The following is a 25,399-nucleotide window of genomic DNA, read 5'->3' as shown; positions in this document are numbered from 1 at the left end:
CAATCAAGGGCCCAAAGTTTCAGAGTGCTCCCCGCACACCTCTTTGAATCCGGATCACCTCTCCATCAAGGGAGAACAGTTTTCAACCATTTAATAGAGGGTGAGGTCCTTGTGAGGCTCATGGGGGGTTTTCACTTTTTATTTAAGATTCCCAAGTGGGACCCACTATTATTATGTGGTGGTAAAAATTTGTCAAGGGAGTGCATTGTATTCTCCTGATGGGGAGGTGATCTAGACTCCACCTCTTCACCATACATTAGGAGGGGGTCCATTGAGGGTCTTACTTATGATTTATCTTGTTAGAATTCAGAGGTGGACCCTCCTCATTAATCAATATATGGCGGAGAGGTGAGGGGTGCACAAACCTCTTTACCCTGACGAGTAGAGAATCCGGCTTCAAGTTTCGTATCTAGTTGGTCAAACATTGATATGGGACTGAAGTCTCCTTCAGTCCTAGACATGAAGAGGATTGACCCCACAATAGTTAGGATCATCTACCCTTGATATACCACTCCCTTCCTAATCCACGACATGAAGAGATCGAACTTCCACACAACTAAAAACTGTCAAGGTGGGAGTGGGACCCTCAATGATTCAATGGTGGTGCAGATGAACTGTAGTGTTATCCACTATCCTCTATGACAGCAAAATCGAACTCCTTAAGCTATTTGTATTTAGAGAATTTGAGTATAAATCGTAGATCTCCTAAGGGCCTGTTTGGTTATGCGAATCCAGAGATTTCAAATCTCTGGATTCACAAATGGAGATTTTCGTTGGTGTGGAACTCAGATCATGAAACTAGATCACTTTTACACTAAACGTGAATGGTGGGTGGGTGAAATCCGGAGATTCACCCATACTATCGCGAAGATTTGCCTAATTCAATAAATATTTTTGGATATCTAGTTTTCATTCCAAAATTCAAACTAACCACGTTTTCGCCTGCTCTAGGTTTGATCGGTTTGATCTCTATTTTGTCGCCGTCCCGGCCCAAAAAGTTTAGTCAGATTGGAATTTCTCTCTTTTTTATTTTTATTTTCTATAAGATTTCAATTCTGGAATTCATTTTGAAAACTCGCTCTCAGCATATGATCCAAAACTCAAGGAAAAGCATGTGTGCATTTACAAAGTCGAAAATTAAGCTTAAAAAAAAAAGATATGATTAACGTGTTAGGCATGATTACAATGCTAGGAAAGGCAGGTTCTTCTTTCAGGTTCTTTATAATATGAGATGTTGGAGAGTAGCTTAAGTGCATCGTGACTAATCTTCAGAGAAAAGATTGTGAAAGGAAAAGGGAGTCTGGATCAGCGACCCCGACGGAGAGCACTTTGTGCTTCTCGACGCTTCCTGACCACAAAGATCAGTGGGACCGACAGTGAAAAATACTTTTTGGAAAATAAAATTTTTTTCCCACCCGTGGACCCACTGGTTTTTGTGGTCAGGAAGCCATCGGGGAGCTCCCTCGACGGAGAGATGATCTAAATTCAAGGAGAAGTGGTAGGCTTAAGAAAAAGTGTGAATTGGGTGTCATAATCAATAAATGTTGTCATACTAGCAAAATTCCACCATTTAGTGAAGGAAATCGAATAATAACTCAAATAGACTGAAATGCTTTTCAAATTTAGGGGACCCATAATTTCTCTATTTCAATTCGGAATTAAGCATTTTTTGCAGTCATGTTTCCATGATGATTACCAATTGTAATAAAATTTTATTTACCGTATCAGCAAATCTCCACTATTTTAAGTAGGAAAACAAAATGCAACTCAAATAAAATTGCCTTCAATCCATAACTTCTTCATCATAACTAAGGTCTGAAGGTTCACTACGAAAATATGTGAAGCGACAGAGGTCTTAACACATGACCTCCTTGGACATTAAGTCAAGAATGAGTTCGACTTCAGCGCTATGCAATTAATGCACTGCACTGTGCTTGAAACGGTAGAGATCGATCGTCCATTTTTAAAATGTGAGTTTTGTCGAGATCGACGGTCATTTCTCAAAAGTGTAAAAATACATTTTTTGAAACTGGACGGCTGAGATCGACCATTAGCTGCAGTTGCTGTGTGGATTAACGCAAGGAATTTAGGAATAAAGTATTGGCTTGCTTCTTGCGACACTTTTCTTTCTCCTCTTGGGTAACACTTGCAACGCTGTTCAGACTTCACGGGGAAAAAATCGACAGTGGAACGTAATGGAAAATTTCTTTTCAAGAAAGGAATCACTCGCAGGTCGTCAAATCACACTTCATTGAGATTACGGGAAAAACCATGGCGATGTCTCCAGTCTCTTCAGTTGCAGTTCCAGTCTCCGTATCATCCACAATAGACGATCATCGTTCGGGTTCTGGAATTGGTTTCGCCCGAAGCTTGTTCCTTTCTGACTCTAAGCTTATCTCAGCTCCTTGTCTTGCTTTCCCAAATTCGAGGCGAAATGTTGTTCGGAGGTTTACGATTTCCTCTCTGAGTTCATTCGATCATGTACCCAAAAGGTTCAGTGAAGAGAATCTGAAAGATGGATGTGAGTCTTGATTGGAATCCCATATACTTGTTTCTCATTTACTCTCTCTCTCTCTCTCTCTCCCTCTTCACCCCGTAGTTGCAATTTCTTTTTTGTTTATTGGATTACTTGCGTTGCTTATTGTTTTCCGTCCCTCTCTTTCTGGAGATCGATTCTATTGTTTTAGCTTCTGAGGATGGCAAAGATCGACGGCTTGAAAGAATTGTTTCTGCAATTCGGATCATTCCGGACTTCCCTAAACCTGGTAATTACTGCTCACTGCATTTGAAATGCTATTGATCCAGGTCACTTAATCACTCTTGGCTCCAAATCTGAATTCAGTTTTCAAACGGTAATTCATATGGTTTGAAAATGCCTGTTTGTTGATTTGATGGAGTCTTTTGACGGCTCATGCCATGCTCCTGGTTCCAAATTCCAAATCTTTATGCTACTCTTGATTTGATAAACTCTTAATATGGTTTTTTCTTTTCTTCAGGCATCATATTTCAGGATATAACGACTCTGCTTCTTGATCCAAAGGCATTCAAGGATACTATTGATTTGTTCGTGGAGAGGTACACAAACAAGGGCATTTCCGTTGTTGCAGGTTTTAACTTTAACTACGTTGGAATATTTCTGTTGCTCTGCTGCCTACTCCAATGAATGTGACCCCTATAAAATTCATCGGCTTTCCCTAGTCCCAACCCTTCTGCAGTCAATTGGCGGTCCGGATTGTGCAATTTTCCAATGTCTTACAAGTTAGAACTTAGAACGAAACCTTTTTTTCTTTTCAAAGGCATATAATGTTAACTCTGGGGTAGAAAAAACTCTTTTGCGGCCAACTGATACTACCCAGTCTCCTAAGTGATCGATTGACGAGCTCACGAGTGAGTCCCTAAACCTTGAATCTCATCTTTTCTTCAGATCTTGTGGAAATCAATTTCGATATTTCATAGCTGACATGGTTGGTTGCTATTCATATTAAGGATTCTTATCTTTTATGCTTTTGGTTCTTCTCAACAAGGGCCTATAGCCACTACATGGGTGCCTAAGAGGACGGCCCTGAGTTGGGGAGGGTGTAGGGGGTTGTGGGTGGGGGTGGGTGTGGGTGCAGTGGCGACCAGCATTGCTTTGTGCTGGAAGGGGGCAAAATACCTAGACACACACTCTGCAGCCTTGGAAACCAACCCCCAGGTTGCAAATACAAGCTAAGCTGGTCTTTCTCTATGCCAAGTTTTAGTGGCTAGTTATTCGGTCTTTTTGACAATGCAGCTGTTCATTTTGTTCTGATTCTGCCCATGGCTGAACTTTTTTTTTTTTTTATATATTTAGAATCCTGTTTTGACATTGATGACCCATTACAGGAGTTGAAGCGCGGGGTTTTATATTTGGGCCTCCTATTGCGCTGGCTATTGGAGCAAAATTCGTCCCCATGAGAAAACCCAAAAAATTGCCTGGTATATTGCTGCATCTGTTTCTCTTTTCACCTTAATTTTCTATGTTTTGATGCACACTGGGCCATTATGGAAATATATGAATGCATGTTTAATCAACTAACATGATCAGTCTAATATTGCTACAACTACAATAAGTCTTTTCCCAACTAAATGGGGTCGGCTACATGGATTCTTGCCCTTCAATCAATTCTGTTTGAGGCCATGATAGTTACAAGGCCTAAACAATGCATATCCTTTCTCACCACTTCTCTTAAGGTTATCTTAGGTCTGCCCCTTAGCTCTCCTAGTTCCTTTAATTTGGATTATATCACTTCTCCATACATAGGCATTTATAGGCCTCCGTTGAAAGTGGTTGTGTCACCTTAAACGACTTTCTCATAGCTTATCACTTATAAGAGCAACTCTCAAACCAACTCTAATTATGATAATTTCTTATCTTATCCTTCCTAGTTTTTTGCTACAATGAATTTATTTACATGATTCTTTTTACAGCCTAACAAACTCTACACCGTACATCATAGTTGGTTGAACGACAGTCTTATAAAATTTTCCTTTAAGCTTTAATGGAATACGTTAATCACACAAGACCCCGAATGCACCTCTCCACTTCATCCACCCTCTTTTGATTCTTTGGAAAACATCATCCTCTATATCCCTTCTTTTATTTATGATTGAACCAATATACTTAAAACAATCACTTTGAAGAATCTCCATATCGTCAACTTTCACCACCTCATGTTTTGCCTGATCATGACTAAAGTTGCATATTAGATATTATGTTTTCGTTCTACTTAGTTTAAAGCCTCTTGATTCCAAAGTTGGTCTCCATGATTTTAACTTAATATTAATCTCTAGTTGAGTCTCATCAATCAACACAATCTCATTATCAAAAAGCATACACCAAAGAATCTCGTCTTGAATGTCTTTGGTTAATTCAAATATTATAAGTGCAAATAGATATGAGCTCAAAATTAATCCTTGATGTAGCCCAACTGTAATTGGGAATTCATTACTTTGTCCCCCCGCCGTTCTTACACTTGTCATTGAACCATTATAAATATCCTTAACTATGTCCACGTATTTACTTGCAACATTTCTTTTCTTTAGAATTTGTCAAATTAACGCTCTAGGAACTCTATCATAAGTTTTTTCTAGGTCAATGAATACCATATGAAGGTCTTTCTTACACTTTCTATACCTTTCCATAAGTCTTCTAATTAGGTTAATAGCCTATGTCGTAGATCTTCCCTACATAAATCCAAATTGGTTCTCTATAATTGAGGTTAATTGTCTCAAATGGATTTCAATTACTCTCTCCCATAATTTCATAGTATGGCTCATCAATTTAATGCCTCTATAGTTATTACAGTTTTGAATATCTCCTTTATTTTTGTAAATTGGAACCACGATGATTCTTCTCCATTCATCTAGCAATTTCCCTATGATCATAATCTTATTAAATAACTTAGTCAACAAAGTTAGCCTATGGGTTCCTAAGCTCTTCCATATTTCTATTGAGATTTCATCTAGGGTCTTGTGTCTTGCTTAGTTTTATCCTCTTAAGTGCTTCTTTTACTTTGGACATTGAAATTCTCCGTATATATGTTCGAAAATTGGTGCCTTGGTGTATGGTGTAATTGTCCGACTTACAAATACTTGAAGTGTTTTCATTTAGTAGGCTAGAGAAATAGATTTTCCATCTCTTCTTAATGTCCTCATGACAAACTAGTACTTTAACATCTCCACTTTTAATACATTTACATGGTCAAGCTCTACTCTTCCTATCCCTTATTTTAGTTATCTTATAAATAGAGTTTTCCCCTTCCTTTGTGCCTAACTTATTTTATGACTCTTAATATTTTTTCTCCCTTACTTTTCACGCAATTTTTTTAGTTTCATTTCTAGCCAACCTATTCCTTTGAAGATCCTCAACATCCTTAGTTTTTTGCCATATCTTAAAACTAGCTTTTTTATTCCTAATGGCAGCTTGAACTTCACTATCCCACCACCAGGTCTCTCTATAAGAATGGAGCTCAATCTAATATTGCTATTCTGAAATATAATGCAATATGAAGCACTATATTGAAAACTTGAAATTCAATTCTGCCCCTTATTCTCATGTTTTTCCCTTCTCATTTTATGGCTTAACTTCATATGTTTCTGAATCTCTAGTACACTTTTGGACCAATATTGACAACTTTGTGGAATGATATGTATTTTTGAAATCAACTGAGATGTATTGTTTCATTTTTTTTTATAAGAACTGAAATATGTATTACTTATAATGAAGATATTAATACTTATACTGGCCCTTATTCCTATATTTTCTCCCCCTTTTTTTTAATGAGTTCCTTTGGTGCGAATAAAAAGAAGAAAACCTTTTGGGAAACCCTTGTGATCATCACATGTCAGTATATAGCTACTTTAAATAATATCAACAGAAACAAATTTTTGTCCTTCTGATCCCTAGTGGAGTTTGGTTGCAGATAGAGAAAATTTGTTGGCTGAACTCCAGGGTCAAGTCAACTGTCAGCACTAATGAAATTCCCATTGTTCATTTTGTTTTTGAGCCTTTAATTAACTCTGACTACCCTTATGGGTAGATGGTATATATATATATATATATATTGGATGAATCGGTAGATAGTATTTAGATTAATGGAAAATAATTTTATTTATAATCTCAACATCTAAAGTTTTGGCTGCCTCCTGGATTTGGTCTGACAAAAATGTTACCATGTTTGAATGTCCTTCTTATTTAAATAAAAACCTTCCTTAGAAAAATTGGAATAGGTAACTGATATCCAGTCCTTTGTTAAATTTTGTACAGTTTAATATTCATCATGGTCATTTGAGAATTTACTTTATCTCTGAGACAAGTCTGAACTGTATCACCGTTTTTCTTTTGCCCTAAAAATTTTCTTACTAAACCAACCATAAAACTGTGAAGTATAGGTCCAAGAAACATTTAGGTTTTAAGGGGACACTGATAATGATTTAAATCCAAATCAGAGCTTGACAGCAGGAACTATTCTTATTTGTGCTTGAACTAAGTTGGGAGGATTTATTTACTTTTTCTTGTATGTTTCAGATCGTGTATGAGATAAGTACTTGTGTTGCATGCTCATCCTGACCTGACAGCATTGTTTCATTCTTCACTTTTAAAATATTGGCTGTTTTTGTTTCATTGTAAAAGTTTACAGTTACCATGATAAAAGACGGAAAAAGTTGCTCTAGACAGGCCACCCTTGTAAGCTTATAAGGGCGGTTATTTGAGATTTTGTTTTCATTGTTAGTAGAGAGAGAGAGAGAGAGAGAGAGAGAGAGAGAGAGAGATGCACAGTTTCCCACTGGGGTTCATTTTTTCCACTAAGCTTTATTTTACTCATAGGCACTAATTGTCATGTCAAGTGGACCTTTGATGTTTAATCATTCTTGTTTGTCAACTTCATGTTCTCTCCTGGTGATTTTATTGAAATGAGTTTTGCAATGAATTTTATAGTTAAACATTAATGATATTTTATTTTTATTCAGGGGAGGTTATATCTGAAGAGTACTCTTTGGAGTATGGAAAAGACAAAATAGAAATGCATGTAGGAGCAGTACAGGCAGGAGAACGTGCCATCGTTATTGATGATCTTATTGCAACTGGGGGTACCCTATGTGCAGCAATCAGGCTATTGGGTAATTCATTATTGCTTGTCTTCTAAAATAGGATAACTATCAGTAATAGTGAAAAACTAGCACTGTTCTAGGGAAGTATTAGGGGCATTTATCATTATTGACTCAATTAAAATCTGGTATTGGGGTATCTCTTGTTTTTCACTCAACTAAAATATGTTTCATCGTTTAAGCTGTTATTGCAGTACTCATTCAAATTTTAGATGAGAGAATAAGAAGTGGCAGTGTCATTACCACCCTTCAACTTGAAGTTTTTGTAACCCTAACCTACTCCAAAATCAAACCAAAATACACACTTTAGCAAGATTTGTAGGTCCACTCTGAAGGCTAACCAAATGAATTTTTAGCAGGGATTTAAAACTCATTTCAGGTTGGATCAAACATCGCTATGCCTATCCACTCTGGTTCTGTCCAGTTCCTGGTAATTGTCAGTCGTATTGGCCTATATAAACAGATTGGTATCCTCTGATCCACCATATTTGATCTCGGGTTTGAGCCTGTTATTCCTTGTTTTTGTACATTTTTGGCCTTATTTTCACATGAGCCTGTGAAGGCCTAACCAATGCGAACCATTGAATTTGACCTCTTTCCTTCTTGTGCCTTGGGGCTTGTACTTCAACCATTATACATTATTCTTTGTGCATGCTTGTTCTTGCTATGTATCTTCAAACTCGATGGCCTGACTATTCTTAAATGTTTCACTGCATATGGCACAGAATTCTAATGATCATATAATAAGTAACCATTTGGATCTCCCATGCTGTGGTCTGTCATTTTAGCAGAAGTTCCTATGTCTAGGATGAAGAGGGATCACTATTTTTCTCATAACTTGTGAACCAGCAGTCTTCCTGTCTGGCTTCCGTTTTTTTTTTTTTTTTTGGTGGGGTGTGGGGGAGGAATTGGGTTTGTTTCTTATCTACGGTATCAACCTAGTAGTTTTCCTTCCATTTTCTTTGGATCCTGCTTCCTTATCTTATTTTCCTGCAGAACGTGTTGGGGTGGAGGTGGTTGAGTGTGCTTGTGTCATAGAATTGCCAGAGCTAAAGGTATGTTTCTTGTTAATGCATCTTCTCGACATGTAGAATTTAGTTGGCACTGTGCCTGGTGTACTATCTCATTGTTTTAATTGGTTGGAATTGATGGAATACAACCTTGACTATTTCTTTGTTGGCAAAAATTTAATATAGAACTTCCTATTCAAATGCCAAGTGATTGTAGAAAACAACTCTCTAAAACTCTAGTTCTTCCACTAAGAATAGTATTCCTATGAGTATGTAGCCATTTGCATTGTGGTTTCATGTGAAACATAGATGAAAATATTCCCTTCTGAGTTTTTTGGTTGTTGAAGCTCTCATGAACACGGTAGCATCAAATTCATTTTACTTGATAGGAAAAAATCAAATTCGCTAGTGGTAAATATTACTTTTGATATTAAAACAATGAGAAAGAAGAACAGAAATCTTGACATCTTGGCTGTCAGATTGTCCTGTGTGTGTGTGTGGTTTGTACCATACTTGAGCACCCAAAAAAGTAGACATATAATGAGGTAAAGCTGACATTCAGAGGATGAGGGACCACCATAGTTGTTATGACTCCAAGGTGAGCATGCCACTCGTTGCATTCTAGAGCAGGTTTCAACATTTCCAAACTTCCATTTCATTTAGTAATTAGCATACTCGATTGAAATTCTACATTGAACTAGCATTTAATGTGGTAGTTCTCTATTTTCTTTTTCTTTTTTTTTGGGGGGCCAAAAATGTGGTAGTTCTTGTACCTTTTTTTAAGACTGTTCAATCTTGCCTCTCACCATGTTCAAGTAACCTTCCGAGAACATTTTGTTGCTGTTTTTGGGCCTCCAGCTGATTTTCACTCTGTTCATTGCAGGGACGGGATCGACTACGAGACAAACCATTATTTGTCCTTATAAATGCAGTTTAATGCGAAATTGTTGTTGGCCTTGGATGTTGATCACGGTCAGTGCTTCCTTTTAAGTTGAGGAGAACTTGAGAAAAGAAGCTTGATGATGCTTGGTTTGAATTTGAAAACAGATGATTGATATTCAATGCCTAGTCGTAAAATGAGTTTATCTGCAGAAAATCCGGCTGTATCTGTAGATATTGTTGGTTAAGAGCTGCTTAAAATAACTACCTTGTTGGCCTCTTTAAGCATGAACTGAAATAAAATTTGATCCCTTGCATCACACCATATTTGGATTCTCCATAAGCATTTTGGTTTTTTGGACACTGTTGTATCTAAAGGACTTTGCATGATCATTTTTTTGAAAACTGATCATCCCATAAGTAAAAGTTTTATTTTGGTTGTGAATTGATGAAGAATGGGATATTTTCGGCCCCTGTTTCACCTGTGTTAGGAAACTTTGAGTGGTTTGATTTGCGTGAGCTTCTCTATCAGGATCATTTTGGGGTTTTCTTTCACGGCCACTTATCCATCACAGACTTTTCAAGATTCAAGAGGCAATCAGAAAATATGTTCTGTTTTGATAGCCATCATCATGAAAGGAAGGGAAGATCCAATTCCAAGACCTGGTGATAACAAACTCAGATCAGAAATGTTTATTCATTTTTTGGTAACTAAGGTATTTGAGCCAGTTTACACACACCTCAACTAATCATCATGGGAGAGATTGAATATTAGGGGAGAGACCCTAGCACCAAGGGAGTTCAAACTCTTGACTTCTTGCTTTTTGACTTGTTGATATTCCAGCCAGGGGTTCTTTTTGACTTGTTGATATTCCAGCTGAGTCTACCCCTAGGAGTTCATATTTGAGAGAAAAAAATTAGATTTACTGTGTTAATATAGCTTTCAGGAGATATTCATTGGAGCCTTGGTTGCAGAGACTGATTCCTGTTAAAGCATAACAAACTCATTTTGCACTCACCTTTTAATGAAGAAATCAAGTTCAATCCAATTGTTACTTCATTTTACATTAGTAGGTAAGAATTTGTGAACCCTTTTTTAGGGTTCAATGAGATTGGATAGTCTTTTCATGTTCACGGGTCTGATTCAAAGTAAGGAGAACTTCATGATCTTCTGCTTTCTTTTGTGAGTGATGCCAAAAGTGCAGGTATCACCTACCTTCAAGCCATTTGAAGCAGAGATCTGCGCCCAATCACTTAAAATATAGACTTGGCCATCGCTCTTCCTATGTCTCAGTTCCATTCTCCATGATCTTCCCTGTCCATCTGTCAGAGTTGTCTGGCATTTTTTCCGCACAAGACCATTCAATCTTGAAAAACTCTGGGGTACATACTGGCAAAGTGAAACAAAATGATAAATAATACAGTAAAGGATAAGCCCATGTGTTACTCAAATATTCCAAGCATTGTAGTAAGAGGATTGAAGCACTCACCAAACAGTGGTTTCTCAAGTTGAATTTACTGAGATTCTTCTTAAATGTTGAATTAGTGAGATCAAACTTGTGATCCTCTTTCACAAGAACCCCTCTAGTGTTGGATCTGAGATTCTTCTTAAATGTTGAATTAACGAGATCAACCTTGTGATCCTTCTTCACAAGAACCCCTCTGTCGTTGGATCTGATATCAACCTTGTCATCCTCTTTCACAAGAACCCCTCTATTGTTGGATCTGAGATTCTTCTTAAATGTTGAATTAGCGAGATCAACCTTGTGATCCTCTATGACAAGAACCCCTCTATTGTTGGATCTGAGATTCCTCTCGAATGTTGAATTAGTGAGATCAACCTTGTGATCCATTTTCACAATAACCCCTCTGTTGTTGGATCTGAGATTCTTCTTAAATGTTGAATTAGTGAGATCAACCTTGTCATCCTCTCTCACAAGAACCCCTCTATTCTTGGATCTGGGAACAGTAAAATCAAGCACAATTGCGCCTCTTTTACTGCTGCAAGCCATTGAAAGAGAATGTCATATCAGCAATGGAAATTAATAAGTGTACGGAATTGCAGAAAGGATATATGATTGGGAAACTATGCAAATATCCTTTAAAATCCTTTTTTTTTTTTTTGGTTTGCCAGCCCGGTTTCCAAGGCTTTGCCCTGACTAATCCGGTGTTCAACCCGGGTCGCAAACCTGGCTGTGGTGGGTGAGTCTCCCAGCGGGAATTTTTTGCATCCACAAGATTTCGATACCGGAACCTTGCTTAAGCGGACCAAATTGCTTACCACTTGGACCAACCCCGTTGGTAAAATCCTCTTCTTTTAATCATAAACTTCAATATCATAAATGTGGAGTCCTATTTTAATTTTTTAAGTTGCAATTTACCAAATAAAATGAGGACAATGTGATATGGAGTTCCGAAAGGAAGAGATTAAAGATGTAGGAAAAAGAAAGTCTAGATCACCTCTCCTGACGGACAGCACAAATGTGCTGCCTTGACTGGTTTTGACCACAAAGACTGGTGGGGCCCACTGAGTAAACCATTTTCATTATTTTTTAATGTTTATCTAGTGTGCCTCACCTTTGTTCATGTGGTCAAAATCCGTCTGGAAGCACATTATGCTCCTCTTCAAGCGAGGTGATCCGGACTTAGTGAATGTGGCATGGGGGGGGTTTTGAAAACTTTCAACCGTAAAAACCCAGCACTTAAAAAAAAAAGGATGAAAACGAAACTGAGATGAAAGGATTTTAATGCTAACCTCTTCACGTATTGACTTAGCTTGAAAACACAAGTGTCTTCTTCCTTCAAGCAATTCGCAGCCACGAACTCGCACCATCCATTTCCTAGTCTCTGCCTGCAACTTAAGTTCACAGGCCAGGACCTTCCCTTTTGATCTTTGATGATCACTTTCAATATTTTTTTGGTTATATCATTAAATCTCAAAAAGCATCTAGGAATGGAGGGGTTCCTCTGCAACACAAAATCCCTTATTTCAGTATTCTAGAAGAGAGAGATTGAGAGAGAGGGTATGAAGGCGGCTTACCCTGTGAGGCCTGGTGACTTTAAATTGCTTTCCTGAATCCTCAAAAGAAGCTTGTCTGCTGGAACTATTTATGGCTACCTTTCTTTGATTAGCACGACTCATGGAACGGCATATGACTCTGCCACTTAGAGGAACAGCATCCACTGCATATACAGAACACATTAAGCCAAAAACAATTTAATTGTTTAAGTAATAAGTGATCAAGAAACAAAATAGATGGTCTTCGGTCTTCAAGGACGATTTAAGAAACAAGATTACCTGCTATGATTTCCTTCTTAAATATGGTGTCATCTTCAATATTAATATGAATAGCTGGGTAGTTTTTCTTCTCACATGTAGAATGGTCAAATATCATAACATTGAAAACTAAGCCACCTTCGTGTCTAAACACCACAAATTCTCCGAGACATAGTCCATGGTCTCTTGCAAAATCAGTCCAACCCTCCTTGAAACAGAACCCCTCTAGCTTCACTGACCATGATTTCCCTTTGCAGCGAGGGTTCTTCAGTATGATCTCTTCTCCATCTTGGCAATTCTCCCGAGCTAGATGCTTCAGAAACGCTGTAGGAATTTTCTAGAGAGGAAAATGCATGTTAATAGTATCATGATTTTATTTTATCAAAATCTTATTTTCTTTTCCACTGATAAAAGGCAAATTTAAATTTAAGAATGACGAGTAGTTCTTATTTTCCAAAGCTATTATTGCTTATATATATAGAGAAAGAAAACATTACTTAGGCATATAATGTGCACTATCCTTGTACCTGTAAAAAATGATCATCATTAGGGTCTTGATGGCGCTGCAAATAGAGCCTAGACTCAAGATTTTGATCCTGAAAGGTGAATCAGAGCCAAAATATATTGACCCTAAATGAGGTCCAGAAGTGAACCTAAGATTAATGCTTGTCCTGCCTGACCCAATTTGACTAGTCCCTTATTTTTTTGTGCTAATTTTAGTGCTGATTTTTGTGGTTAAGGCAATAATACGGATTTGTAAATTGTTTTATTGCTTTGAGGACAAGGGAACTATATGGATTTGAATAGTTTCATACTTTAGCATTTTATCTTTAGTTAGTTCACCTAAGGAACTTTTATGCATTTTGAGATATTATTGATATCAAAGTTAATGGAGACATTTTTTTTTTTTGGGGACGGACGCATTTATATATAGGGGTGGAGATATTACATATGTAGTCCGTAAGGATCGAACCCACGACCTCGACTAAGGCTCTTTTGGACAATACATTGCAAATTCTATTTATTGTTTCACACCTGTTATTTATTTAAAATAATGAAAAACCTCCAAATCCATCTTTGCCTGGTTGTTTCTTACTTCTGTGGTCGTTCTTAGTAAGATGGGAAAATAGCATACTTCTTTTAACACTCTTTCCTTCTTTCCCTTGTTCTTCTTTTTAATAATTTTTATCTTGCCCAACTTTTTTCCTTTTATTTTTTCGTTCCACCTTTTCTTCTTGCATATGTTTTGTCTTTTTTTTTAGGTTGGTTTGTCGAGCCTAAGATATGGATTGCAATCACACGTTGGGAATCATTTTGTTTTTTTTGTTTGTGGTATTTTATATCAAATATTCTAGATTTAACATGTTAGAGTTTTTAAGTTGTCTTCAAATATTATCATATAAAATTAAAAATAAAAAAATAAATAGCTTGAAAGTTTATGTTTTTTTTCCTTACTTTTATTTTAAAACTTTAATAATAATCAAGATTTTAAGAAAGTTTCCTTATTTGATTGGGTATCTTATTTTCAATTTACCTAACATCCTTGTCATATTATATTTGCTAAGCAAGGTGATGGCCAAGACCGGTGATTGACAGGACAAGACCAATTAGGGATAGAGCTATTTCAACCCAAGACAATTAAGATGGAATTAAATCAAGAACAGGAATCTTAAACCGTGAATCAAGGTCAGGAAAAGAAATGACTTAATTAAGAACATCCAAAACTAAAATTAGATTTGATAAAACCCAGGTCTCTCTTGAGAAATTGCTCTCTTTCAAGGGAATATGAGTTCATTTTGTCGCTACCATCCATGTGGCACACGTTGTAGAATCTAATCCCACATAAAACAGAACCCATTAATAAACTGTCAAAGTTTACAATATTATATTCTACTGAAAACAAGAAAAAAATTCCAATATTATATGGTGTAAGGATCTATAGGGATTCAGGAAGAAATTAAAAGGCGTTAAATCAAATCTTGATCTTCGAACTATGACGTTTTATATGTTATTCATCAAATCTATTTATGTGTGATCTTTCTCTCCCAATTAGACATCCAGAGCGTTTTTGAAGTCCTAAAACCTCGAATACAGATCATCTTATCTTTGTTATGAAACAGAATCCGATACACATATCGTTCAATATCAATCTGGTAGCGATAGAATAAGCCCCCAACAAGAAAACCTCGTTTCTAGTTTACTGTTCAATCAATGAAACATTACTGCTCTCGTAGTCAACCTCGAAATCGATAAACAAGACCTATCTAGAGAGAGAGAGAGAGGGCAAGAAAGAGAAGAGAGACTTACGAGCTGTTCATATGAGTCAGGTAGGAAGGGCTTGAAGAAGTGTGGTTTCTTACTTTGCCGGCGATCCTCGATCACCATTCTCTGATTCTCTTGGCTTCCTTCCTCTCCAAGAGGTCTGTTCTGTGATTCTGTGTTCCGAGCCTTGTGAGCCTGCAGATTCGAGCGGGAGACCGAAACTTGGAGGTCACACGTTGAGAAAATGGACAACCCACGTTTTTCTTCCTCCCTGAAAGAGAAAAAGATTTGAAGAAGTTTTTGTTTCTCCCGAGAAATCCCTAATCTCTCTTACGGTTTGGACAGTTTCCTACCAAAACAGGGGCGGTTACCCTCGGAAAATTTTAAATCATCCCTCTTTATGTAATTAATTTTTAATGTGGTAGATTTTGGTAATTTTCTTTTTTGTCACATCAAAAAGTTGTGATTGAATTTTATTAAAAAAAATGACGTAACTTGTAGAAGGACCTCAATTTTTTGATGTGATATAAAGACACATGTCACACATCTACAAGGGTAAATGGATGGTCAATTTCCAGTTAGAAATGGACTGAATATTGATCCATCACTTATGAGTCTAACATCAGGGTCCCACATTGTGACTAATTTATTTCAATAATTGGTCTTCTCAGGTTATGGACGTTCCTGTCTAATCTTAGTTTCCTACTAAAATAGCGTCAAAAGAAAATCACAATACTAGCTAGAGAACCCACGCCTGCTCCTCCAACCACTTTTAACAACTCATTACCCCACCCTCCCACCCCCTGCATCCGGATTGTCTACACTAATGGCTGTTGACCACGAATTACAAGTGGGCCACAGAATTAGAATGATGGGATTTATTTTTTTAATATTTTATTATTTTTTGCTTATGGTCCCCAAATAATTTGTGGTTCTAAGGCCAACGGGGGAGCACACCTGTCGGGGAGATGATCCACACTCTCCCCCCCCCCCCCAAAAAAAAAATCCACTTTTGACATTAGATATTTTCTTTATGTTGTTATATTTCCTCTACTTATATTTTGCCGCAATGGACGTATGTCAAGCAAGAATGGGGATCACCTTCCCAGCGGTGCTTTTTTGTCACACATATTGTGTGGGGCCCATGTATAACATAAAATAAAGTAGTATCTACAATTGTAGATCCCACACAATATGATCCAACTCGTCTAGCATCAACAATTTTTAGAATCCTATGTACCTATTTTTCATCATCTTGCAGGCTATTGCATCTTCAACACTTTCGGATTGATCTTTTTGGGTGCGAGAAAACAGGTTTTAGTAAGGCCAGTTTTTTACCCATGAGGGTATAAGTCTATGCTTTCCTCACACTTCTCTATCATAAAATAGGAATGGGATAAACTTTAAAGTGAAGTTTGGATCACTTCCCATCAAAAGAAAATATAGTGTTCTCCTGACACTTCCCCACTTCCCCACTACAATAAGGGGGAGGCTTGAGTCTGAATCAGTGAACCTGACAGTAAGTGCTCCCTGGAAACGTCACGACCATAAATATAAGGCGGGCCACATGGTACCACTGTAAGTCCACCCCTCTTAAAATATTTATTTGTGAGTCCACCGGATTTGGTGGCTGATAAGTGTGAAGTGAGATGATCCAGATTCGTGGGGCTTATCTATGAATTTTTTTTTTTTTAAAATAAAGGTGAAGAGGGCCACCAGGTACCACTGTAGGTCCACCCCTCTTAATAAATTTTATTCGTGAATTCACCTGATTTTTCGGTTGATTAAGTGTAAAGTGAGATGATTTGTAGGACTTATCTATGAATTTTTTTTTTTTTTTTTTTAAAATAAAGGTAGAGATTTCAGTGGGTCCCACTTGAATCCACTTCTATTGTCTGTTTCAAAAGCGTTTGGGAGAACATTCTGACAAGGAACTGGTGAAATGAATAAGAAATGAGACCCATAAGACCAACCTATTGTCTGGTGGAAAGGTATAAAGAGAATACATACTTCCATCCCAATTAGAAGATCCTGTCAAAGGGATGCTGCTTTCTTACAGTCGATGATCAGTGACAATTTTTCCGGTCGCTGGTAGTCCCGGTACAGATGTTCAACGATAATCTGCATATCACTGCCAGGGGAAGAGAGCTAAATGCACTGATCAGTGATCAAGTCACTGTTGGAATGTCGTGAATTCTCTTTGGTTTTTACCTCATGGTACATTCCCCAGTCCCACACAGGTCACTCAAAAATAGAGCTGCTTTTAGGGGAGTTTGCATTAATGTCTCTCCAAATCTTGAGAAATGTCTGTCTCCTAATGGCATCTTGGGCAAGAAGGATATGTTTCAAGACTGGAACTATAGATTTTATTTTTCCTTTCTTTAAGGAAAAATGATTACAGAAAAGATAATCAATCAACAAAACCTCATTTGGTTTGGAATCGCTACATTCTGAGATAATACAATCTACGCCAGTTTGGTGAAAAGAGGATACATTGGACATCACTCATCAGTTCTGGTCCAGAGAAGAAACCAAATCTCTCTATAAGACATGCTTCCCAATGAATGAACTTGAAAGAGCATGCCCAAACAAAATCATAAGAAAAACCTCCTGCGGCTAGTATCCATCTCCGGCTGAAATATACAGAAGAAAAAGGGTGAAAAACAACAATTGGTAGAAAGATTCCTGTACAACAAGAAGAAACTACCATACACCCCCATAAATTTGAACAAGGGAGACAGTACATTACCTTGTGAACCCATACATATTCCCCATTTTTGGTATCAAATGTTCCGTGCTGCAGACTTATCAACTTCAATGTGAAACGCGGACCACATTCCTGTGAGTTTTAAGAGAAAATTTTCGGTCATTAGGAGTTATTCCAGGCACACATTCTATTACATTGAAAAGGCTTAAAGAAGGACTGAAGCAAGTTTTGTGCCATTTCCCATCACTTGACTTGACACAGAAATATCTGATATCCACGGATACCAAAACTGTAACTAAAACCCAAAACCTAGCCTAATCTCAACTAACTGCTGTCAGGCAAACATATGCTTGTTCTCCTGTCAGATCCATCTGAAGTCATACAAGATATGAGGATTAAGACGTGCATTTCTCTCCCCATAACTTCTCTTGTAACTAAAACGCCAAAAAATCAGCGAACTTAAATAAATACAGGACAGTGTGAAACCTGAAGGCGTGCAACCACGCTTTGCTGAGAGATTTTGTCATCGTTGTCACCCTCCTTTTTTTTACCTTTCAAATCACTTTGCTTGCTTTCCTTAGAGTCAAAAATGTACCTAATGCATACCAAATAAATATCTTATTATGCAGTAGCTAATATAATACCAAAACCCTTGAATAAAACATCCAGCAGAAGTCCATAAATTATACACATACAAACCTGTGGTGCCGGAAGAAAATGAAGTCACGTTGATTGTGAAAGGTCACAACTCGCCTCCCACGGAAATTTGGATCTTGAGGAAAAAGGGATTGTATTAACCTGAGTTTGTAAGATACATCCAACAAAGAAAAAAAAAATATTAGGCACACCATATTCAAAGGACTGCATGGACAACCATAGAAAGGGATATCTTTTTTAACAGGTGTCCTTGAGACTCCGTTTGGTTACATATGTAATGATGGGGAATTTTTCCCCTTGTAAGTCATTTGGTTGCAAAGTGAAATTAATTTTGTTTAACTGTTTGGTTGGCCATAAAAGATATAAAATCAATGTGAAATTTGTCGTCTGGCCCATTTGATCAACTAGCACTCACTAAGGCCCAACGAAAGAAGAACATTCAACGTCTGATTAGAAGTTAGAACTGCCCCAGTTTGGAATCAAGTAACTTAGGCTTATATAGAACAGAATCAATTCAAAATGCTGACAACAGCCAATTGATAATGAACTTGCGCTAAAATTTTTGGCATAAGCTTCAAATGTTAATCTGAATCTACATACAACTTTTTCTTTTCATTGCATCTTCAAATTACCAGATGTGGTCATCAATCTAATCTAACTCTGGAGTTGAGAGAAATCTATGTACACCCAATCTGTGTAAAACAGATTAACCTTTGTCTTAACAAAGCCCCCATTGTTCTCCGGGACAAAAGATCCAGCAGATCCAAACAAAAACACCAGAACAGGGATCACAGATTTCATTGGGAACCACTGATCCTCCATTGATAGGGAGAACATCCATAAAGTTCAGAACCATGGGAACACCGACTTAACAAGGTTTTTACTGCTTTTAAAACTGCAAGAATTGCTCTGAGTTTCAGGAGATGAATCGTCAAAATATTATTACAACAACAATAACATCAACCTAACTAACCAACAACAGTATTATTTCCAGTAAAAAAAGTACCATATATTTTTAATTCAACAACAGAGAATAAAAAAAAACAAATTCAACAGAGGAAGAGATTCCATTATAAACACTCCCTTCCTGGAAGAGAGAGAGAGAGAGAAGGGCAGAATAGTATCAGTATATCTGAGGCAATCACACATCGAAGAAATAAGATACTCACCTCCCAATGTGATGACCCAAACGTGTTGTGAAGTTTGTCAACACAAGCTCAGGCTTATGCCCTGTTGGATTTCCATGGTGCTGCAGGATATGTCAAGGAAATATATTTGTAAATGAAGAGGGCAATGTCCAATTCTTTCAAATTTTCAGTAACCATAATCCCACAACATTATTCACCTAATAAAACTGCTCCCTGTGATCTAGTTAACCAAACAAAATTGCTAACTCTTTCTCATGAATAATTAAAAGGAAAAAGGAATGCTGCCTGGTTCTGTGGCTGCACCCAGACAAATAAGTATGTGAATTTACTCCCACCTGTGAATGAAAAAAACCCGGCCATGTTGATGTCCTTGTGTGCACTGTCATCAGCCCTCATGCTGGTGCAGAGGCCACACAACCAGGCAGCAATCACTTGCCTAAATTAAGACCCCTTTTCAGGTGATACAATTTATAAAAAAAACCCTCTGATGCCATTACAGTGTAATCCGGTAGGTATCAAAACTTTCTTGGTGTCAGATGACAAGATACGGCCTAGTCTTCATAATTGCATTAAAACCTACTTTCTACAATATATAACAAGTATCAAAACAGTCTTTCTTAGTACCAGGGTAAAAAGATATGTGCCTACTTTATACTTGCTCCAAAAAAAGCCCCCTTTTCCCCTATACAAATCCTTTATTTCTACATCATATTGCGTTTTCTTCTTTGCCAATCCCCATGTTCACTGTACTGTGAATGCTCAACAGAAAAATCAAACATACAAAGCACTGAAGGTGAAACATCTTGTACATCTTGTAGCTTGGTTGATAAGAGAGGGGGAAAACATGACAAGACAGATGTTTACATACCTTAATGTCCTTCCGTAAAACTAGTTTGGAGAGCTTAAAATGTGCAGTTGGTCCATCAGGCAAGCCAGTGATCAAAAGAGCATCTATGGAACAAACCCACAAAAGAAATAGGTGAAGCCTAAACTGAGCACAAAATCAATACAGGAAAATGTTTAAAGCATAACCAACTATCAGAAAGTTTACTATTACATGATATAAACCAACAGAATCAAAATGGATCTCTATAGTAACATATAGCAGCCAAAACATCATGTAGATTACAATGAAGAATCACTTGAAAGCAGAATAGTATTTACCTGGCTCCCTACGATTAGTATGTACAACTATCAAAGAAGTGAAGTCTTCCTTGTTTGCATATTCAACAATCTACAACAAAAGGAAAACTTCATCTCTTTCAGATAATGGAATAAAGGTAAGCCCCAGTGCGACAAATATGATCAAATAAGAGAGGACCTTTTTCAACTCATAGGTTCCTCTTTTATAATAATGTGCATTCGGGATAACTGATAGTAATTCTGAGATGAATGCAGGTCCTCTCTGCAATGAAACAATATACATAGTCAATGACAGCATTACCAAATAAAAAAGCACTCAGGAAAAAAGACAACATAAACAAAAGCAGTTATGTTAACATTGCAGAAACCTAACAAAGTAGTAATACATAAGCATCGTGTGCAAACTTCTTATAAAGGCCACCCACCCCCACCCCCACCCAAAAAAAAAAAGAGAGGATCAAGGACATACAGTAGAATTGAAACGACAAGTGGTGATTAATATCTTTGGAGTACGTTCCCGTTTAAGAATTGCGCTAAACTCATCATTATCATTTGCTGCAAAAAGCTGTTCATTTGAAACACAGTTAATGAAAGCATGAATATATGTATAACCAACTTCTACAATTTTTTTATGCTTGAAAAAGACAGCATGAAAGTGTATGAATGTGTGTGCCTGTGAAAGAGGACAGATCAAGCACTAACTCTTATACAACAAGAAATGGTAATGAACAGGGGATACATTAGATAACAAGATATAGAGTTTACAACCTTACACCTAGGGTAATGCACAAGCAGAATATTACACACACCATGCAAGACAAACACAGAAAAAGCGGAGCTGATTTTTTCTTACCTGATTCATGCGAAAATTTCTCCAGGTCATGGGATCCACATTTCCACACAGTATCAAGTAATTGGAAAGCCTGGGCTAAAAGCCATATCTTTTTCATTTTTCCTTTTTTGGTATGAAATGTATTTTACTATTAGGGCATCAGTTTTTCTAGTTCCAGATCAAAATTAAATCTGATAAATATTCACATTGTTTTGGTTTACTTTTAGAGTGTCAACTTTATCAATCTTATTTGCCTTGTCCTTGTTTGTTTTAAACAGGCAAAAACAGACTTTCAAGTCTTGCTTTCTTAGATAAATTCTTTTAAGTCTTGTTTTGTCACTTTAATATAGGCCTTAATTCAAGGATTAAAATTTCCCATAAAAAATGATCTGGTCTTTATTCAAATTGTCTAGTTAATAATGATTTGAGTTGAGAGTAAGCAATGATCAAAACCCTGACGACATCTAAGTTGTAGACTTCATTTTATTTCAATTGTTTGACTGAAATCCACAAACATGAAGCATAACAACCCAGAAATGTCTTCGTCCAACAAAGACCAATATACGGTCGAGTTCATTACTGTTGGTTTGTTTCATGAATTTCATGTGAAATGTCAATTTTTCACCCTAAAAAGTCCTCAGACTAAGCAGACTAAAATACAGGATAATTACACAGTTTTTCTCAGCTGATTTAATCATAAAATCAAAATCTATAACTAGAAGGGCATCTTTGCTAGTTTTATTTTTTATTTTTATGCAAATAAATTTTTTTTCTATGATTGGTGCCATTTATGGAACCTGTTTTCATTTAAAAAGGCTGAGAAAAACACTGGAACATGATATTGCTTAGACCCTGCTTAAGCAGTTAAGGACTTGAACACCTTAAAAAGCATATCGCACTGGCAGCTATGCTTAGAACATGCAACTTTATTGCATTGAAACCATAAATGTGATTGCTAGGCTTTTCTTCCATAATGTGATAATTTTATTTAAATTATTCCGGGGAATCAAATTCTGCATCCATCAGACTTCCACAGGTTACCCTAAAAGCACTAGAAAAATTATTAAAATAAATAAATAAAATTAACCAAATCCACACAAGTAAGGCTCAGAACAAAAAAATTGTGTACAAAAACAACTACTCAGAAGTACTATTAATATATAATAGTTAATATAGTAAACAGGAAAAAAAATTCATTATTTCTATTCTTGGTAAACATAAGAATAAGACAAGTACAATTTTAATGATCCAAAGAAACTCCAAGGGAGATAATGAGAAAACCAAGTAGTTGGTGCTACACCACTTAATAATTCTAAACATGATCCTTGTACTTCCCAACTGCTAAAAGCACATTGATCCGTGTGTTCCAACTGCTAAAAGCACATTGATCCGTGTGTTCCAACTTCTAAAAGCACATTGAACTTCTCTTCGCGAAACATATTTTCTCCTTCACAGCTATTAGTTTAACAAATGCTTGAATTTTCATTAAAAACAATTATATGGGTTGTTAACTACTCATAGTGTTAAAATGACAGTTTAGATTTTCAGTGGCTCAAGTTTGGAATTATGAAAGATAACGCCAACCAATTGCACACCTTCCTGAATCATATTCTATAGTTTAGTCATAGCAGCTCTATCAACTACACTATAATATTAGTAATCACTCCATCCTCCTTTTCTTCATCAATATTAATTTCCTCAAAAAGATTCATAACCTTCTACCAATATGGGCACCGTTGCACACCAGTAATGCATGAACAACCATCATAATAATAGGCACATGTGATCCATTTCAACTAGTTCGAGTGATATACAAATTGAATCTGGTTATTCCTCCGTATTTGTCACGGACAATTTCCAAATTCCAAATTAAAATATAAATGTACGGCAAACTTGTCAAAAAGAAAAGAAAAAAAAATCTATAAATATATATTCAGGAAACAAAGGTAAACCTCTTCGTCATCAGGCTTACAGACTGTCTCATCAACTTCCCTTGTGTTCTCAATTGTACGAGGGATCTTCCTCAGTGGAGGCTGCAGAAGAGTTTACGAAGGGAGAAAAAGAATTAGAAAGTGTTGATGAAGCAAACCAATTCAAAATCCAAAACTCTATTAAACCTAAGCATAAATTAAACAAAACCGGTGTTTAGGTCTTAGTCAGTCCATCCACTGAATTATTATTAACAGCAGATAAAAGCTGGGAACTCGTAATGACTACCAACCTCTTCTCCAAGCTCAAGAGCTCTCTTCTCTGCAGCATCACGAGCTTTAGTCTTCTTACGCTTCTCAAGCTTCTTCTCGCGTTTAAGCTTAGCGTGAATGGCAGACCTCTTCTCTTTGTTCTTTATCGATGATGGAAGTATCTGTCTCTTTGTCGGCTGCTGTTGTTCTTCCTCCGGTAAAGCTTCTTCTTCGCTCTTCTTTCTCTTTCCACCCATTCTTCTCAATACCTATAACTCTCCAACTAGAGTTTGATAGACAAGAAGGCAAACCTGCATTTAGATTGTTCACATAGGAACACAAGACATGAGAAAGAGCCAGAGAGAAGAATTGCTTGTAAATTCAATCCATCCCCAAAAGTGATCCATAATAAAAATGTTGTTTTACCTCACGGAAACACAGTGAACCCTAAAATTGTTCAGTGCAGTAAGCCCAAGTGCCAAGCGCAAGCCTAGTGCCGAAAGATAGAAGGGTTCGGGAGGAAAATATTTACCTGGAAGGGTTATCATCAAAGTTTTCACACAGCAGGGTGTAATGTGAATATTCCAAAACATAAGGGCGGAACTGAAATTAATCTTGACCCAGGGATGTAAGTATGAATTTCTCTTTTGTAGGGAAATTGTCAATCCCACCCCTTGAGTTTCTCCCTAATTCTAATACCACCCCTTGGGTTATTGGAGGGTTAATTGGTAACGATATTGTGCCAATTATCAAAAAGTTAGCCTTTTATGCTTCTATGCCCATTTGGGCTAATTAGCACAGAAGGGAGACGTTTATGTGCCAAAATTGGTATAAAATCTTGTATCATTTGGTTAAAATGAACACTTTTGTTTTTTTTTTTTAAAAGAATTACATCAGGCATTTGATCCCTGGTTTAACCCAAACATAAAACCTCAACAACCATGGCTAAATTTGAAGGTGAAACTAGCAACAATGGAGAGGTCGTGGGTTCAACCCTTGCAGACATCGTTTGTCCCTTGAGGATATAATCAAGGTGCGCCCAAGTTAGCCCGGATGAACCTCAGCTTCCAAAATAATAAAAAAACAAACTATGCAAAGAGACTGGAGAGAGCGTTGAGCAAGAGATGCAGGGAGATTCCAAACCCTTTCAAGCGAGATTGAGAGAAAATCGAGTGTTTCATGTGAGTTGTTGGAGTGAGTATCAACAGAGGTTTTGAGTGATAGTGAATAGAAGAGTTATTTTGGCCTTTTGGGGCTTTTGAAGGTCAATGATGTGAATTGACAAATTTGACCTCCACTAGTGTCATTCCAACAACTATGCCCCACCTTTTTTTATGAAAAGTGCTTATGAGCTCAATAAGCTTCAATTTGTAGCTTCTTGTGTATAGACAAAATGTGCGCCAAACTACCAATTCATCACACTTTTGTTGAACCAACACACATTTTTTAGATTATATTTCCATATAAGATTTTGGCTATTTATGTTAAATGGGCCAATGGCGTTGAATAAGTGTGTTGAAAGCATTACCCTACAACCATTGGATTTATGCTAGGATTAAGGATTTTGCTAGAATGTTGCATTCTAGTTGCTCCTACTGCTTCTGCTATCCGATGTGTCAAAGTTCAATCTCAATCATTCAAAGAAGTATGTAGATAATTCTTTCACTTAAGTGAA

The 25,399-nt window shown here is 37.0% G+C and overlaps 3 protein-coding genes across 4 annotated transcripts; 1 reads left to right on the top strand and 2 right to left on the bottom strand.

The window, feature by feature from the left end:
• The first annotated feature begins 2,122 nt into the window (after nt 1–2,122).
• On the top strand, nt 2,123–10,276 carry LOC149014612 (adenine phosphoribosyltransferase 1-like). Of its 2 annotated transcripts, none has more exons than XM_089154576.1 (7): nt 2,123–2,521; nt 2,688–2,765; nt 2,997–3,107; nt 3,865–3,957; nt 7,492–7,641; nt 8,626–8,684; nt 9,523–10,276. In XM_089154576.1, exons 1-7 carry the CDS (start codon nt 2,272–2,274, stop codon nt 9,574–9,576), a joined length of 795 nt encoding a protein of 264 aa, XP_089010702.1. In that variant the 5' UTR covers nt 2,123–2,271; the 3' UTR covers nt 9,577–10,276. The 2 variants fall into 2 exon arrangements, with proteins under 2 accessions (XP_089010702.1, XP_089010703.1); XM_089154577.1 differs by having other exon boundaries at nt 2,431–2,521; nt 2,669–2,765.
• A 71-nt stretch (nt 10,277–10,347) lies between these two features.
• LOC149014611 (putative B3 domain-containing protein REM15) lies at nt 10,348–15,386 on the bottom strand. The gene is made up of 6 exons (XM_089154575.1): nt 15,103–15,386; nt 12,817–13,132; nt 12,559–12,701; nt 12,274–12,485; nt 11,009–11,519; nt 10,348–10,908 (listed from the first exon to the last, which is right to left on the bottom strand). The coding sequence occupies exons 1-6, from the start codon at nt 15,178–15,180 to the stop codon at nt 10,663–10,665; spliced, it is 1,506 nt and encodes a 501-aa protein (XP_089010701.1). The 5' UTR covers nt 15,181–15,386; the 3' UTR covers nt 10,348–10,662.
• A 1,832-nt stretch (nt 15,387–17,218) lies between these two features.
• LOC149014610 (uncharacterized) lies at nt 17,219–24,235 on the bottom strand. The gene is made up of 12 exons (XM_089156219.1): nt 24,151–24,235; nt 23,766–24,035; nt 23,497–23,577; nt 21,182–21,277; nt 20,891–20,974; nt 20,734–20,803; nt 20,438–20,520; nt 19,591–19,670; nt 18,464–18,562; nt 18,251–18,359; nt 17,807–17,896; nt 17,219–17,690 (listed from the first exon to the last, which is right to left on the bottom strand). The coding sequence occupies exons 2-12, from the start codon at nt 23,979–23,981 to the stop codon at nt 17,652–17,654; spliced, it is 1,047 nt and encodes a 348-aa protein (XP_089012345.1). The 5' UTR covers nt 23,982–24,035; nt 24,151–24,235; the 3' UTR covers nt 17,219–17,651.
• Nucleotides 24,236–25,399: the final 1,164 nt, after the last annotated feature.

This window comes from Hakea prostrata, chromosome 5, assembly GCF_041222555.1.
Source record: "Hakea prostrata isolate BN-2017 chromosome 5, UWA_Hpros_2, whole genome shotgun sequence".
In the NCBI taxonomy this organism is placed as follows: domain Eukaryota; kingdom Viridiplantae; phylum Streptophyta; class Magnoliopsida; order Proteales; family Proteaceae; genus Hakea; species Hakea prostrata.
The sequence above is the reverse complement of the archived record's forward strand: the minus strand, read 5'-3'. Positions and strand labels throughout refer to the sequence as shown.

Excerpts from the sequence above, each read along its gene's own strand:
- LOC149014612 (XM_089154576.1), top strand. The coding sequence starts at position 2,272 with ATGGCGATGTCTCCAGTCTCTTCAGTTGCAGTTCCAGTCTCCGTATCA. Across the intron at positions 2,766-2,996 it reads TCCGGACTTCCCTAAACCTG|GCATCATATTTCAGGATATA; the intron begins GTAATTACTGCT and ends TCTTTTCTTCAG. Across the intron at positions 7,642-8,625 it reads TGCAGCAATCAGGCTATTGG|AACGTGTTGGGGTGGAGGTG; the intron begins GTAATTCATTAT and ends ATTTTCCTGCAG.
- LOC149014611 (XM_089154575.1), bottom strand. The coding sequence starts at position 15,180 with ATGGTGATCGAGGATCGCCGGCAAAGTAAGAAACCACACTTCTTCAAG. Across the intron at positions 12,702-12,816 it reads TAAGAAGGAAATCATAGCAG|TGGATGCTGTTCCTCTAAGT; the intron begins GTAATCTTGTTT and ends CTGTATATGCAG. Across the intron at positions 11,520-12,273 it reads CTAAGTCAATACGTGAAGAG|CAGTAAAAGAGGCGCAATTG; the intron begins GTTAGCATTAAA and ends AATGGCTTGCAG.
- LOC149014610 (XM_089156219.1), bottom strand. The coding sequence starts at position 23,981 with ATGGGTGGAAAGAGAAAGAAGAGCGAAGAAGAAGCTTTACCGGAGGAA. Across the intron at positions 21,278-23,496 it reads GTAAGCCTGATGACGAAGAG|CTTTTTGCAGCAAATGATAA; the intron begins GTTTACCTTTGT and ends TCAAATGAACAG. Across the intron at positions 20,975-21,181 it reads CTTGTCGTTTCAATTCTACT|AGAGGACCTGCATTCATCTC; the intron begins GTATGTCCTTGA and ends GTTTCATTGCAG.